The sequence below is a fragment of the Tamandua tetradactyla genome, chromosome 8 (assembly GCF_023851605.1).
Source record: "Tamandua tetradactyla isolate mTamTet1 chromosome 8, mTamTet1.pri, whole genome shotgun sequence".
In the NCBI taxonomy this organism is placed as follows: domain Eukaryota; kingdom Metazoa; phylum Chordata; class Mammalia; order Pilosa; family Myrmecophagidae; genus Tamandua; species Tamandua tetradactyla.
The window spans coordinates 40,137,122-40,154,218 of NC_135334.1; the positions used below are offsets into that span (position 1 = coordinate 40,137,122).

The 17,097-nt window shown below is 39.3% G+C and overlaps 1 protein-coding gene across 1 annotated transcript; it reads left to right on the forward strand.

The window, feature by feature from the left end:
* Positions 1-2,422: 2,422 nt before the first annotated feature.
* On the forward strand, positions 2,423-12,756 carry MMP8 (matrix metallopeptidase 8). Its single transcript, XM_077113133.1, has 10 exons — positions 2,423-2,609; positions 4,249-4,493; positions 5,478-5,626; positions 5,714-5,839; positions 8,618-8,779; positions 9,219-9,336; positions 9,770-9,903; positions 10,503-10,656; positions 11,389-11,492; positions 11,649-12,756. The coding sequence occupies exons 1-10, from the start codon at positions 2,499-2,501 to the stop codon at positions 11,750-11,752; spliced, it is 1,407 nt and encodes a 468-aa protein (XP_076969248.1). The 5' UTR covers positions 2,423-2,498; the 3' UTR covers positions 11,753-12,756.
* The last annotated feature ends 4,341 nt before the right edge of the window (positions 12,757-17,097 follow it).

Here is a 17,097-nt window from a genome sequence, read left to right on the forward strand (position 1 = left end):
CATTCTCCTACTCACGCTTTAGCTCTGAATTAGAGGTTATTCTTGATCAGAACCTTTGCTATATGCTCTCTGGGAGTTCTTTTCCTTTTCCTTTGAGAAATTGTCTCACATTTATTAGTGTGACTCCCCAACTTTATCAAGAACAGGAACTATAGCTCCTTGTGCCCTGCATTGTGTCCCTAGCATCTACATAGTACCTAGCATATAGTAGATGATCAATAAATAGCTGTAGAATGAAATAATGAATTAGGAAAGACAGTTCCTTAAGGATCACCAGAATAGCCATCAACTTGAGGGTTCTTGCTTTAAGGGACAAACTATTTCAATCCTTACCTGCCTTTATATGAAGGATCAGCTTTTGAAGGCAGAACCATAGCTTGCCTGATCTCCAATAATTACCCCTAACTGGGTCATTGCAACAAAATTCGAGGCAGGAATCATCAGAGAACAGAGTAAGAGTCGTCAACCCAATCACACAGAGTCTTGGTAGGAACATACCTGGACTATAACTGGAAATGGGTCTAGTGAACAGGGACTTAATCACCACTATTCACGCTTTCAATAATTTGCTCCTGGTCTCTCAGCTACCAAGTGGTGCATTTAATATTCCAAAGCAAGTTTACATGATCACAAACCAGCTTTTCTTGTTGTATATCCTCTATCCTCTCTTACAACAGAAGTTCTTAGCTCATTCTTGAAGTTACAGGGAGGCTTTCTAAAAATGTACGTGCCTGGACCCTTCCCCAGAGATTCTCATTCAGTAGCTGAAGTAGAGTCCACTTATCTCTACTTTTAATACAAATTCTGATATAACTTCAAGGCTGAAAATCATTGCTTATTTTGAATTTTCCATCACTGAGGGAAAAGAGGGATTACTAGGAAAAGTAAATGAAAAGGTAAATTTGCATCAAATTTCTGAATCGCAATTTCCTTATCTTTAAAATGGAAATCATTCTGTTATAAAGCATAAGGGAGATAATAGAGGTTGAATATTTAGGGAGGTAATAGATATTGAATATCTAAGACAGAGTCCTACAGAGTGTAGACACTTAACACTCATTTGCTTTCTTTCCTTGATCATAGAGACTACCAGCTAAGCACAGTGCTTAATATATAATGGCTTGTGCAATTTGAACTTAACCATTTATACTTTGTGTAAAGGGAGCACTGGGTACTAAGGGAAGCCCTGTGGAAGTTACTTCATCGCTTGGTGGCTTAAGAGAAGAGAAAGAGAAGAAGCACTTCTCTTTCTGGAAAAAAAGGACCTTTTCAACATTGCTAACTCACTCCCAGAGGGTCACAAGGAGCTAACATGGCCATGACTTCATCTCATCCATCATACAAAGAAGATACCTCACGTGAGGGTTTACACAGAGCTTTTATATATACTATCTCATTTAATTCTCATGATATCTACAAGAGATATGTTAACATACCAGATTTATAGATGTGGAAGCTCTGTGGCACCTTGGAAGAAGTTAGAAGTCTTGCTAAAAGCTGTTTAAGTAGGAAATGGCAGAACCACAGTGTCAACCCAGGAAGTCTAATTCCAATCTAATGCTCTTTTACCCTTCCCCACAACTGGCCCCCAAATTTATCCTAACTTGATCCTAACATGATATGTGGACATCCATCCTAACCATTGGAGTTTAAAAATGCATAGCACAGAAGATAATTTACCTTGGTTTATATTGATCAAATTAGTCATATGCTTTACTGGGTGTATTTCTGTGCTTAATGCATGCTATTCCCTCTTCTGGGTCATGTTCCCCTTTGGCAAACTCCTACTCATCCTTCAAGATTCAGTCACACACCAACACTCCAGGCAGCTTTTCATGCTACCCATGCCCAACCGGGCTGGTTGACACGCTCTCTTTTATTTGACTAAACAGAAAATAGAGTATATCTATGCAATTAGTTCTATGTCTTCAGAGAAAAAAAGTAAGACTTAGCTATAAAATTTCAGCCTTCCCATTCTCTCATAGCTGTCTCTGCTGTGGGACAGTCTGTCAGGTGGTCAGACTAGACTATCCCCAACAGGAGGTGTTATTAGAGAATCAGGAAGATCTTCCATTGCCTTGCATTGTCTCTGTCCAAAAATAAATTTCTTCTACCATCTTACTTGCTCTGAAACTCATGTTATAGGTAATAAAGCATTGTGTGCATGTTTAAATTTGTTTGCTCAGTTTGATTTTTCCAGTAAGAAACAGACGTAAAATGCAAGGAGCCCATAAATGTGTGCTGTTTTTGTTGAAGAATCCCCACGTTTTTGGGTACTAAATCACGCTATTAAATTGCAAAATTGTCAGAATGTCATTAACCTATGTTGCTTCATATTCCTGATGCAGCAACTGTTTATGACACAGCTTTATAAGGGGCCAAAAGAGAGCAGTGAGGGACACAGGATGCGGTGAACCTCAAGGACCCGCCAGGGGAGGGTTGCTACCCAGAGCAACAGAGAAGAAGGTCAGGGAGAGGTTGTGTCTGAAAACAAGGTCATGTCAAGCCTGAAGATGCTTCCACTTCTGCTCTTACTCCACATGCAGCTTTCCAAGGCCCTCCCAGTAACTTCTGAACTTCCAGAAGAGAGAAATGCAAAAATTGTTCAGGTAAACTAATTATCAATCACCTGGGGTGGTATTTTGATTTGCTGATATTAGGAAATTGTGTGGGTTGTTTATTTTTATTTTCAGCTAAAATAGTCTGAAAGAAATTATCTGGATGATGTGCTTGAGGCTGATCATCTTGTTTCGGTGATCTGGAAGGTTCCAAGCTGGCAAGGACTAGGCCCTCTAAAAGCCAGGGCATGAAAATAAGCTGGATTCTTCAAAGCCTCGGAAAGTTCTGCTGCCAAGCTGCCTCCACCTTAGGAACCCTTTTAGAAGGAATGATTTCAATTATAAAACTAAATGATTTTCTTTCTCAGTTACCTAAGATTTTCCCTACCAGTATCTCTGTGGTCCAGTCACCACGAGTCCATGTTTCTTACACAGACTTTCCTTGACAGCCAAAATCCTTGGGTGCAAAAGCAAAACTGTGTTTGTTATGTAATCAGATTTCCCAAATACCATATTGCAGGGCTGTTTATAAACTCCTTTTTTTTCTCTCTCTCTCTCTCTCTTTCCTCCTCTCCTTCCATTTGTGTTTATAAACTCTTGAAAACACTATAAAAGCAGAGCCGATACCTTTTTTCCCCATTGTTTCACGGTATGAAAGCCAGGTCAAATTTTTATGAAACAAAAGGGACCACTGGTACATATTTGTACAAGCAATTTTTCCTTCATGCTACACTTTTAGAAATGCATTCTTGTCACTTATTTTTTGGTATCTTTTAGAATGATAACAGTAACCCCTGGGCCAATAACTAGAGTTTATTGAGTGCTTATTCTGTACAAGTCACCCTGCTAAGTATTTTACAAACATTATTGCATTTAATCTCCACAATGACCCTGTGAGGTGGGTATTATTATTAATTCCACTTTAGAAATGGCAAAAGTGGATCTTAAGTCAGCTGACTGGCCTGCCCAACATCTCACAGTTAATCGGTGGCAGAGCTAAGGTTTGAACCCAGCCCTGATTCCAGAGCCTGTGTTCTCTCCTATATCATCAATAAAGTGCCAGGTGGTTGCAGGCTGCATGAGATGCAATAACGAAGTCACCTGATGGACTTGTCAACACACTTCAGAGCTTTTACTTGCAAAGAGTATTGGCTCCTTCCTAAGACTTACATTGGTGGGTAAAACATTAGTGATGCCACTGCTGTCCAAAACATGTTTGGAGTTCCTCTTTTGAAATGGTCGATTTCATTGCAGAGGCAGCATGATGAGTTGGGACTTAGCTTGTAATTCTCTCTCTCTGAGGCTCCATTTTTCCATAAGGATGATTAAACCTACTCTACAGTAGTGTTTAGAGGATTAAAAGAAATGTCTAAATGATGCAGCAAATACCTCAAAAGAAGTCAATAAATGCTGGCTCTAATTTATTTTGTGAAAATAATAAGGCAGTTTCCTGACATACAGTGGCATTTTGTATATCTTACTTGGACCTCATCCCTTAGGTAACACTGATATTTATGCATAAACATTAATGAGAGCACAAACAAAGGGTCTGGCCTTTGAGTGCCATCCTGTGGTTGTGTCAGGTTTTCAGTCCTGGTTTGATCTCAGGAGTAACTTAGAAAGGAATGTAAAATGCCCAGAGAACTGACGGTAATTTCACAAGTACTCTTCTATGTTTGTCTTTGTCCAGAATTATCTAGAGAAGTTCTACCAATTGCCAAAGACCCAATATTTGTCTGAAAGGAAGAAAAGCACTAGTATGATTGTTGAAAAACTTAAGGAAATGCAGCAATTCTTTGGGTTGAATGTGACAGGGAAGCCAAATGCTGAAACTCTGGAGATGATGGAAAAGCCTCGCTGTGGAGTGCCCGATCAGGACAATTATATGATGACCCCAGGAAATCCCAAGTGGAGTAAAACTGATCTGTCTTACAGGTGAGGTTTCTTGACTTTCAGAGTTCATTCATGCAATCAGTATTTACTGAGCTCTTATAATGTGCCAGACACTGTGGGAGGACTTGGAATGCCCCAGGGACACAATGGACAAACTTGGGGAGTTTACATCTACTGAGTGAGTATAAGAATGAAAATGTAGGGAACCTCTGGCTTCTTTCCACTTCAGATCTTGCCAAGTTTGTCTTTCTTCTCCAACAGTCTAAAGAAGACCATGGCATTGTGAGGTTGCTTCTCCAAGAACTCGCTTTAGCACCCAAAAAAGGTTAGAGAGAATCTAGATCAGGAGTGTTCACATTCACTGATAATAATAACAATAATACTCAGTAAACCACTATTATTTGCTAGATAGTGAGCTAAATACTTTACACAAAACTCCATGAGAGATACACTATTTGATTATCTTCATTTTATGAATAAGGAAGCTGAGGTTTAAAGACATGAAGTAACTTGTCCAAAATCCTATAGTTATGAAGGGTCAAAATCCAAGCATGAACACATATCTGTCCTCAACCTGGAATCTTGCAGCCCCCTCTTTTTATATATATATATAAATATATATATATATATTTATAAAATATATATATAAAGAGATATATATATATCTCACATTTTATTCATCCATTTTTTTCATCACATAGTTGTATATTCATCATCATGATCATTTCTTAGAACATTTGCATCAATTCCAAAAAAGAAAAAAATTCACACATACCATACCCCTCACCCCTCCCTTTCATTGATCACCAGCATTTCAATCTACTCAATTTATCTTAACATTTGTTCCCCCTATTATTTATTTATTTTTAATCCATATGTTTTACTCATCCTGCAGCCCCTTCTTATATTCTCTCCAGCGATAATCCATCAGGTAGGCAATTCACTCCAAAATAGAGCAACTCAATATGTTACCAGATGGCAGTTCTACACAATGATCCACTCTTCTCACATCTTCTCATTTTGAAGGATTAGAAACTACCCCTCACAGTTGTCAGAGGCTGATGTGGAAAGCGCTATTGCAAAAGCCTTTCAAGTCTGGAGTGGTGTGACATCTCTCACCTTCACCAAGATCTCCCAGGGCGAAGCAGACATCGACATTGCTTTTGTCCAAAGAGGTAGTTTCAAAGTAGTCACGCTCAATTTTATGAGCCCTGCCTAACCTGAGGACAGGCAAGGACCTAATACGAATTGTTTTACTTTAGATCATGGTGACAATTCTCCATTTGATGGGCCCAATGGAATCCTTGCGCATGCCTTTCAGCCAGGTCCAGGCCTTGGAGGAGACGTTCATTTTGATGCAGAAGAAACATGGACCAACACCTCTGAGAGTAAGTTCGTCAAGGCTATGTCCTCATGCAGCTTTTGAACTCACTTTTTCCATATTAAATCAACCCCACATTCAAGTTATTGTGACATTCCACACTCACCCCAACCGTTTAAAATTTTTGCTACCTCAAGACATTAAGTCAATTTAGGTTAAAAAAAAAATTCTGAAGGTACTTATTTACTTTATATCCTGAGGCAGGGATTAGAAAACTACAGACCATGACCAAATCCTGCCCAGCCCTCGGTTTTTATAAAGAAAATTTTACTGAACCAGAATCCTGCTCATGTGTCTGTGACTGCTTTGGGGTTATAATGGTAGAATTAAGTATTTGTGAGAGTGACCATATGTCCCACAAAACCTAAAATATTTTCTATCTGGCCCTTTACAGGAAAAATTTGCTTTTCCTATAAAAGGTTCTTTCTTTTAATATGTTGAAATTTAATGATTTGAAAAAGTCCCTTACTTTTGGAAATCCAGAAACTAGGTTTATTTAGAAAATGCCCTGTTTGGAAAAGAGTAGCTGCCCTCATTTTTATCCAGTTACTGCATCTTCATAAAGCTCTTTTGCAATGATGTGTTCCTACATAGCAAATCACTCCTTTCAGAAGGCTCATACTAAGAAGGGCTAGGTCACCTGAAGGGAAAAAAAGAGACTGAGGGCAAGTATAACCAGATCCTGTGGTGCCTCACAAGGCATGGGCCACATAGCACCTTTAAGATAATAATCGTAGAGGCATCATTGACCTTTGTTTGGCACCTATTCCTCCTGCCATTTTCCCAACATATATGTTGTAACTTTCTATTTCACCTATATTCCTGTACTAGCAGCTGCATGGACCCAAAGATAAATAACAACTTTGCACTAGTTCAGATGTTCATACCTTCTATCGGAACTAAATGATCCAGGTTCATAACTGACACTCCACTTCCAATCTCAGCTCCTCCAATTGTTTCAAACATCATGGCAAGATTTGTCTTTTAAAAGCGCAGCTGGAATCATATTATTATCCTGCTTAAAACTTTCAGTATTTACACATCTTGTACCAAATAAGGTCCAAACATGTCACTTGGCATTGAGGGCTAGTGGTGATTTTCCACCCTCATCTTTCTTGGCTTATCTTCACATTCTATGAGCACCACATCAGGCCATTCACTGTTCCCAGATCACATCCAGTGCTTTCCAGCTTCCCTAAGTTTGCTCACATTACTTCCTCTTCACAAAATGCCCTTCACCACACCACTAGCCCCAACTTTCAAAATCCTTCTTGTCTTTCCATGCTCTGTCAAATGTTACCTTCTGCCTTGTCTTTTAGTGGAGAGCAGACCTACTCCAAAGAGTCCCAATAGCCTTCATTCCTCCTTCTCTTACTGCTTTCTCTTCACTATTCTGTGTACTCAAGTTGTTTGCACCCACACCTTCCCTTCTGACTAGGAGATACTGGAGAGCAGAGAACTGTGACAAATTCCCCATGGCCCCTCACACAGTACTCCAGCCACTCAAAGATGTTTTTAAAAATGCATCCATGACTACATAAATAGAAGGATGTGATGATCAATAAAGCAAACCTTGGAGGATGGATAGAATTTTACCAGATTAATTATCAACAGGAAGTTGAATGTTGTAAGAGTGTCAGTTTTGCTGTTAGATTTGGATTGGACCGCAGCTTTACCACTTACTAGTTGCCAGACCAAGAACCAAGAACAAGATACTAAAAATCTGTAGGCCTAAATTCCTTCACTGTAAAATAGTTCTAATAATTCCTACTTAACAAAATTGCTGTGAGAATTAAATGTTACATATGGATACTACCTAGCAAATGGCAGGTACTCTACAGCAGTGTTTATTATTAGGAAAAGAGGACCTGAGAAAAATGCAATGAGTTTTTTAGAAGGCAGACAGACTGGCTGGAGTGAAGGAATTACATCAGGGAAGCAAGGGAGTTAAGCCTTAAATGTCTGTTGGAACCAGGAGGTTGGGGGTGGGGGGAAGGTCTTGCAGGCCAGGTAAAGGAGCTTGGGCTCTATTCCCAGGAAGTGGTAGACTTGGAAGTTTTTAAGTTCCCATTCATGGAAGGCACTAAGTTAGTGGGTTTAAAAGATGGGGGAAGGGGTCATGGTGGCTCAGCAGGCAGAGTTCTCACCTGCCATGCAAGAGACCCAGGTTTGATTCCCAGGGCCTGCCCATGAAAGAAAAAAAGATGGGGGAAGGAGAATTTCTAGAGCTGATTACAAAGTTCAGAAACAGGGAAAAGCAGATGTTAGTATACACATGATAAGGGAGCTGACAAGAGTCAGCCTTGCATCTGGGCTCCTATTTTGCCTGGCAGGTTTCTTTTCTGACTACCTATTCGATAACACCCTACTAATTTGGCTGAGGGCTTGGAGACTAGAAAGGGGTGGGTGTAAAGGACAGAAAGAGTAGGGTTCCTAGAGTCATCAGACCTGTGATGGCTCCGCCACTAACTAGTCATGTGGCCATCAATTCTCCAAGACTCAGGTCCACATATATAAAATGTGGGAATTGGAATAAATACAGCTTTTCTTTGTCCTAAGATTTAATGAAAAGTTCACGCTCATCAAATCCCAACTTTTGATTCCTAGCTTGATTCCACCAATCTCCATTTGTTCATATACCTAAAAGGAGTGTGAAAAATACATATAGGTGGGAAGGGCTGTTTCTCTGGGCAGTTTTGATCTAGAAGCTGCATTGCTTGAGATCATACTTCCAAATACCCTCGGATCCACTTGGAGCCATTTACCACTCACGCTTGCCTTTCAGATTATAACTTGTTTCTTGTTGCTGCTCATGAGTTTGGCCATTCACTGGGGCTCGCTCACTCCACTGACCCTGGTGCCTTGATGTTTCCCAACTATGCCTTCACTGATCCCAGCACTTATTTGCTCCCTCAAGATGACATCAATGGCATTCAGGCAATCTATGGTAAGGTCATCTGAAGGGCACCATGGTGCATGTTGGGAGCTCAAAATAGGCCCAACAGGCAAAGAATCTGGGCATCTCCCCTTTTGTACTTCTCTCAGATTCTGTCCTCTTGGCAAGCTCAAACTGACCTCTGAAATTCACCATAGCAAAGGAGGCTGGGGAGTGGGGAGCAGGGGGAAGGGGAGGGAAGAAAGAAGGGGGTGGTAATGTCTATTAACACCTTAGGGAAATATCGGGAAGAAATGCACCACAGTAGTTCCCAATAGCAGTTTCTGGATGGTGATGAGTTTTTTTCCTAACTTCTCTAGAAACTGCTTCTTGGGATAGTCTGGTAGAATTGCTCTTCACATGAAGACACTTCACCTTCCTGAGAAGCACCTGAAGTCCCCTAATAGTTATACTGGATTTATGCTTATAAAAAATGTCTTTTTTTTTTCAGGACTGTCGAGCAACGCTGTCCAACCTACTGGACCAAGCACGCCCACAGCCTGTGACCCGAGATTGGTGTTTGATGCTATCACCACACTCCGTGGAGAAATACTTTTCTTTCAAGACAAGTATAAGATTGAACTCTTCCTTCCATTGACTTCTCTTACTGGCATAACCTAAAACTAGCTTCACAGATTACTCAGCTTTTCCTTTGAATTCTACACCTTTTTCACTTTTCTAGCGGGTATTTTGTGATCGTATAATCACAGGCTGAGTGCATTTGCTACTTTCAATACTCTATAATTCTGTGGGAACAGGAATGAAAGATATTAATAAAGTAGAATTTGTCAGTGTGTAAGGAGGGAACAATGCAGAATGTCCCGATTAGATGGACATCAGCATAAGCCCTGGTCGTGTGCTGGCCACTGTGCTAAGAACTTTGCCTTCATTGTCTTGTTATATCCTCCAGCAATCTTATGAGGTACCATTTCTAGACCAAGACTCATGGAAGCTGCCTACTTAAACTATTGTGCGTGTGGTTCTTTCTTTGTGATCCATTAGGTACTTCTGGAGGAAGCATCCCCAGCTGCCAAGAGTCGAACTCAACTTTATTTCTCTATTCTGGCCATCCCTGCCAAATGGCATACAGGCTGCTTATGAAGATTCTGACAAGGACCTAGTTTTCTTATTTAAAGGTAACTGCTGAGCCTTGCATCTTATTTTGGTTCTGCCTGATGGGAAAGGGCAGGGCTTCTTTGTGGTCCCATCCAGGTTCAGAAGAGGTGGATTGATAAGAGAGGATTATACTGGCGAGGCTTTTGCAGGAGGCCTAGGTTAAGGCTGATCTCTGCCACTAACTGCTGTGCAACCTTGAGCAGATTGTACATCCCTCTGACCTCAATGAGATGACCATCTTAGATCATCTTCAGTGTTTCTCCAACCCCATCCCAGCTATAATATTCTAAGGTTCCTCAAGGTTATAATTTAATCTTTGTATATAAATTATATATGGGATGAGACGATCAATAGTGGGTCCCTAAATGACAGGATAAGACATTTGATTTTTTTTTTTTGGGGGGGGGGTGCATGGTCCAGGAATCAAACAGAAGTTTAAATTTTTATATAGGTGATGGGGAACCACTTGGGATATCATAGCCTCATAGTCTCAACTTTAGCATTTTGTCTTTTAAACACCACTTGTTCCATATTAATTTCTGTGATGAATTTAGGCAAGAAGTGTTGTACTTTATTTTGTAGAAATAGAACTTTAACATGTAGCCTGAACCATTGGCAGGCAAACAATATTGGGCCCTGAATGGCTATGATATTCAGCCAGGCTATCCCAAAGATATATCAAACTATGGCTTCCCGAGTAGTGTGCAAGCAATTGATGCAGCTGTTTTCTACAGGAGAAAAACATACTTCTTCATAAACAACCAATTTTGGAGGTAAGGTAATATACTTTCTCAATTAGAGGTTGAATCTGTTTTTCATTTACCCTAACTATAAACAACTAGAAATCTTGAAAAATTCAGGCATCTGAAGATTCTTTTTTAATCTGATAGGTTTAAGTCATAGTATATATTCTCTCTCATAAGATGATTTATGTTGCTATGGTTTTTGAAAATATCGTTTTTATAAACTAAAATCCCTGATCAGCAGTATTGAAGGTTTCTACATCATGGAACAGAACTAACGTTAATATAAAAAGCACTAAAGTAGGATGTAAAGTTTAGTCTAAAGATTTAGACTAGATCGCCTTTAGAAGCAAACATTACACAAATAGCCTACAGAATTTGGTGCCCAAATTGAACTTATTATTTATAGTTTCTCTCTCTCCCTGCCCACCGTCTCTCTTTTTTATACACATACAGAGCTGTACTATGTACAAGTTAAGTAAAAGCCTTAGAAAAGATAAGCTCTTGGTTTTAGAAATAACACTGCTTCAGCAATCAAAAGTGGGTTTTGGTATTAATGATACTCATATATTTTATAAATCGGTATGTACCTTTTGATAGATTAAGTACCATTCATTCTTAACTCCAATAAATAGGACATTGTGAAGGCTGAATGAGAAAATATATGTGAAGGCATTCTGTAAAATCTATTCAGAATCTATGTAAAGAAAACTGTTATTTTACATCATATTGGTCTTAAAACAGGGTATTTTCTCTCATCAGATACGATAACCAAAGAGAATCCATGGATCCAGATTATCCCCAAAGCATAGCAAGTACCTTTCAAGGAATAGAAACGAGAGTTGATGCAGTTTTCCAGAAGGATTGTAAGTAGATAAAATAAAATTATTAATAAATTTATTTTAAAAATTTTAAATAACATGTTTGCACTTGAATGTTACATTCGGACAGAGGGCGGTAATTGAAAATGTCTGAAATTCTACTTCTGCAAGCTAATTCAACAAATTGTCTCTTTTTTGTAGACGTCTTCCTTTTCTTCAGTGGACCGTTATATTATGCATTCGATGTTGATGCTGGCAGAGTTATTAGGGTTGAAAGAAGCAATAGATGGCTTAACTGTTGGTAAACTTTAAGCAAAATCAAATATATCTGTATCCACTTTCTGAATATCAATGGTAGAGGAGTCCAATCTGCATGTTCATTATGCTGTGTCCTGTTTATACTTTTTTGCAACAATAACTAATGTTGTCTGTCTTCACTGTATTCATTGGGCCTGTCCTTCATGAAAACATGGTTGAAATATTTCACTGTTTACAGGAGGCTGATTCAGTTCTTACACATTCCATTTCAAGTTAGCGAATCCATCAAAACAGAACCACGAAAGAGTAAGCCCTCTCTGTCACGTCAATATTCAGTATTTCATTTCTTGCTTATCTAACTTCCAAAACGCTCATATTTCCTAAGTCTCTTTAAGCATATCTTAAGTGTATGTACTACATACAATTCAGCCCTTGATTATGGTGTGAATTAAGAATTACGGACAACATAGACAGCATCCCTTTGCCATCTAGAAAATGTCATCTTATTTTCCACTGTTGGAGAGAAATGCGGTCGGTGCCTCTACACTTAAGAAAACGAATCAACACAGAATGCCAAAGTTGACCTTCCACTGAGATTGTGGGGTGTCTCACTAAGGGGGGCAAAGAGAAGAGGTGCCACTGCCTCTCCTGCCTCCTCCCTGCTCTTGCTTTCTAGAAGCCAAATAAGTGGACTAGGTAGAGCTGTTGCTCCGTATTTCATCGTTGACTGTGGCTGTCTAAAAGGTATACTCAAAAGGTAATAGTGGTTACTGCACGGATAGGACAGACAACAGTACTGAGCACAAAATTCAGTAAATCTCATTACGTTGAATTAAACTAAGCTTAGATGAATAAAGTTGCTAATGGTTCTTTTTCTGTTAGGAACTTTAAGTGTAGGACCAATAATGTCTCGTCCAGACATAAAAATCATTATAATTTTCATATTTTCACTTGTTAAGATATAATGGATCTTATTACACAATAAATATGTGGATTGTAGAATATGTTTCTCATTATTATGTACTATTTTCTTTCTCTGTTTATGCTATTAAATCCCATAGATAATTTAGTATAACTGGTTGCCTTATTCTGGCCCAAAAATTCGTATATTAACTGAGGGTTTAAGTAAATATTTTATTTAAAACTGACTGATTTGTGATCTACTTTTAATTTCTTAAACTACCACCACATAATTCATCTAAAGTATAAATAACAAAAGGTAAATTTCAGATGTATTTGTAGCCATTTATTATCTTATGGGAATTATTTCACTATTGATAATCAACTTTGGATATTGCTCAACAGTTTATGAAATATTTTATACCCAATATCCTCAAAAAATTCCCTTGAATGTGTCCCCACATTAACCACAACTTACTTTTAAGAAGAGGAAATAGAAACTAGTAAAAACGATTTCCCCTCATTCATTTATTCGACAAGAGTGAATCACCTACACACTCTACATGCTGTGGTAGAGAAAGTAAGATACATGTATAAACAATTCACTACATCACTATAACAAGGGCAAAAAGGATCTGTTAAGAACTGGGAATTGCATTTTTTTTTCCCATTCACACCTTTATTTTATTACCCATCTACCCAAACACCAATAAAGGGAGTAAGATTCACAAGGTTTTTACAATTACATGGTCACATGATAAAAGTTATATATTTATACCATCATTATCAAAGATCAAGGCTACTGGATTACAGCTCAACAATTTCAGGTATTTCCTTCTGGTTATTCTGATACACTAGATACTAAATAGAAATCTCTGTATGAGTCAGTAGTCATAATCACTTGTTAAATCCTAATTTCTCAGTTACACCCCCTCCCTCTCATTTGATCACTCTCAGTCTTCAAGGATATCTGGACAATGACCACATTAGCTTCTTTGTGCTGGAAAGGGGTGGCACCTTATGAGGTAAATGGCTGATGTTCTTGGAGAGACTGGTATCTCTTGGTTTCAGGGCTTATCTGGCATAGGAAAATTCTGGAGGCCTTAAGTTTCTGAAAAAAAAATAAATGTATTAAGTAAGACATTTATGGAGTCTTAGATAGAGCCCAGGGTATTCTTTAGGGTTTTCAGGTATACTTTTTATTGGGGCTTGGCATTCTGTGGAAAGTTGCAATATCTGACTGAAGCTTGCATAAGAGTAACCTCCAGAATGACTTTTTTTCATTATTTAGAGAATACTTTATTAGTTTCTGTAATCAAACCCTTGTAGATAAGACCTTACATATTTAATACAGTGTGTTACCCCTGTACAAATGGAAAAAAAATAAATTTAACGTTTCTAGACCAATATGGCTGTTAATTTCTGTACAATGCCAACTCAACACAGTACAACTGGGATACTTTTTCCAAAGTTGACAGCACAGCTAAAGTTTCCAAAAATTCAAATTATATATACATATGTATGTATATATATTTTTATAAAAAGACCAATAGCAGTATGTTATGCATCAATAGCAGCAACAGATTTTCCAGGTTCTGCAGTCATCTGAACAAAATTATAGAGACATCCAGCACACTCCATTAAAAAAAAAAAGTAAAAAAACCCAAAAATCCCAGAAAACAGCAAGTTCTATTACTGTTATGGTACCTGGCATCATTAGCTTTTTTTATTAGCTTCTCAATCATAATCTGGAAAGAAAAAAATTCTAGAATAACATCATTAAAAACAGGTCTGATATAGCACGGTCACTACTACATATCATAAAGCAGGTACAAGATATTTTACATTCACAGAGGTATGATACAGTATTGTCTTACATATATAATACTAGAGGATATAATTAAAAAGGCATTATTTGAGACTTGATTCTACTTTTCCAGCAGAGGGCCCAAAGGCTGGTGTGACACAGCTCTGGTGAAGAAATGCACCTTCTTAGGAAGGAATTTCTTTAATTAACAGTACAGTTCTAAGGACATTGTTCTTCATGAACATCAGCTAAAAACCGTTTTGAAAAAAAAAAATTGATTCATACAAAGATGAGAGAGTGGAGCAAGCAGGACTCAACCTAACTAGTGTTCTGCCAAATCTGTCATGTTTGAATGGTGAGAGCTCCATGGAAGAAAAGATAGGCCAAGTAGCAATTCAAAGCTTCGGGCCACAACCAAAACACAGCATTTCAAACAGAAGCCGTAGCCAAACTGCCCATTTGGAGGTATTCGAGGATGCTGACATCAATATTTAATCATCTGCTCACTCATCCAGGAAGAAGGGGAGATCAGTCATTGTACTTTGATTGTGTTCAACTCAATCACCATGTTAAAAAAACAGCAAGCTGCCATAATAAAAAATAAGGCTCCTCTATCCAGCACCTGTTATCTTCAGTTCTTCACCATCAAGCCTACAAATGCTATAACCACATCCAAAGAACATAAGAGAGCAAAGAAACCAAATCTGATGTATCAGCTGGGACTACCACACTGTTTAGGCTGAGCTATTTCTCCGCAGTTATTTTCCTCGTATTCTCGTGTTTTCATCTAACCATAAGGATTTGAGTTCTAAATTATATGCACTCAAGGAATGTGTGCATATATTTGTATATAAGTTCTGATTGAAGATGTGTGGTCATCAATGGAGAGTGTGTTATATAGTAGGTGAAAGCTTGCAAAACCTCGTTTTTACTGGTGCAGCAGCTACATGCCAGTGTAAATTGCTCCAATGTCTCTTGTGCATCTCCAAGCTCTGGACAGAATAATGTCACAGACCATTTTACACCTTTGGCTACTGGCATTATCTGACTTCATTCTCCCTCTTCCTTCCCTAGCCCCAACTCCCAATCCCCTGCAATAAATGACAGCCTTTTAAGATTTTGTTTCTTCAGTTTTGATTGCCTGAGGTTTGATTGGTCCAGTTCTAACAGGTTTGGTGGCTATGGTGGGTGCAGGGGGTGGCTTTTCTTCTACTTTCTCCTGACAGACACCAAGAGGGTCAGTCAGTGTTTCAGGAGGTTTACTGGAATCACTTTCACTTTCTGGGCTTTGCCTCCTATCTGTTTGTTGCTGTTCAGAGAAGAACCATTGCATGGACTGAAGAACCTCTGCTCTCTGCTTAGCCTTCATGTCTTGTTCAGCCTTCAACACAGCCTGGGCCTGATTACCTCTGACTCCAGATAGTGATCCACAAGGACCCCTGGCTACATGTGGCAAACGAGCATGGCTCATGAGGCCTGTGGTCAGTGGAGGAGGCATCTGACTGGCCAGTGCCATTGGTGGCCTCTGAACAGGAGCTAGGAAGGTGTTAGTATGTGGGGCTCTTACCAATGGAGGGACCAGGTTAGGCTGAGAGAGAATCTGGGGTGCAAACTGTGTAGGAAATGGTTGTGTCATTCTCACAGTGGCAGGGGCTGACTGGAATTGCTTCTGATAGACAATGCTGTTCATTTTGCTGGACTGGCTGTTCGGACTTGTGGAAGTAGCCCGGAAGGGACTAGATGTTGGTGTGGTGCTTCTACCACTGATTGGAGGTGTCCCTGGTTTTATATCAGTGCTAATTCCAAAGGCTTTTAGTTCCATTTCGGACATTTTTCCTGTGGTTGTGATCATGCTATGCTGGGTTCCAGCAGAGATTAATCCTCTGAAAGGTTGGCTTACTTGTGCAGGACGACTCAGGCTCTGGGCCTGAGCCTGTGGGATGGTATACTGTAATAGGGGCTGAAGAGTCTGAGGCAAAGCAATCAGAGGTTGCCCTGTAGATCCAAAATTCGGCAAGGAAAGCTGAGATGTTGGCAAAGGTACTGTCACCATGCCATAGTTTACCTGCTGGCTAAGGTACTGTCACCATGCCATAGTTTACCTGCTGGAGAGCACTTGGTGACAGGCAGTGTTATAAAAATTTGTTTGACCAGGCTGTTGTACTTGTCCAGAATAAAGATTTGAAGCCTGGGTGAGATTTGCTCTAGCCTGGATCCAGAATGACTTTTGACTCTATTTGAAATCTCTTAGCCACTGAAACTTTATTTTATTTTGTTTCATTTATTTTCCCCCTTTTGGTCAAGAAGACATTCTCAATCCCATGATGCCAGGGTCAGGCTCATTCTTGGGAGTCATGTCCCACATGTCCAGGGAGATTTACACCCATGAGAGTCATGTCCCATGTGTGGGGTGGGGGGTGTGTAATAATTTTCCTTGCAGAGTTGGCTTAGAGAGAGAGGTCACATCTGAGCAACAAAAGAGATGCTCTGGGGGTGACTCTTAGGCATAATTATAAGTAGGCTTAGCTTTGCCATTGCAGAAATAAGTTTCATAAGGGCAAGCCTCAAAATTAAGGGCTTGACTTATTAAATTGGGAGTCCCTAATGCCTGAGAGTATATCAAGAATTCCCCAGGTGGGGAAGTTTAATAGTTCCATCTTTTTTTCTCCAGTCCCTCAAAGGGAA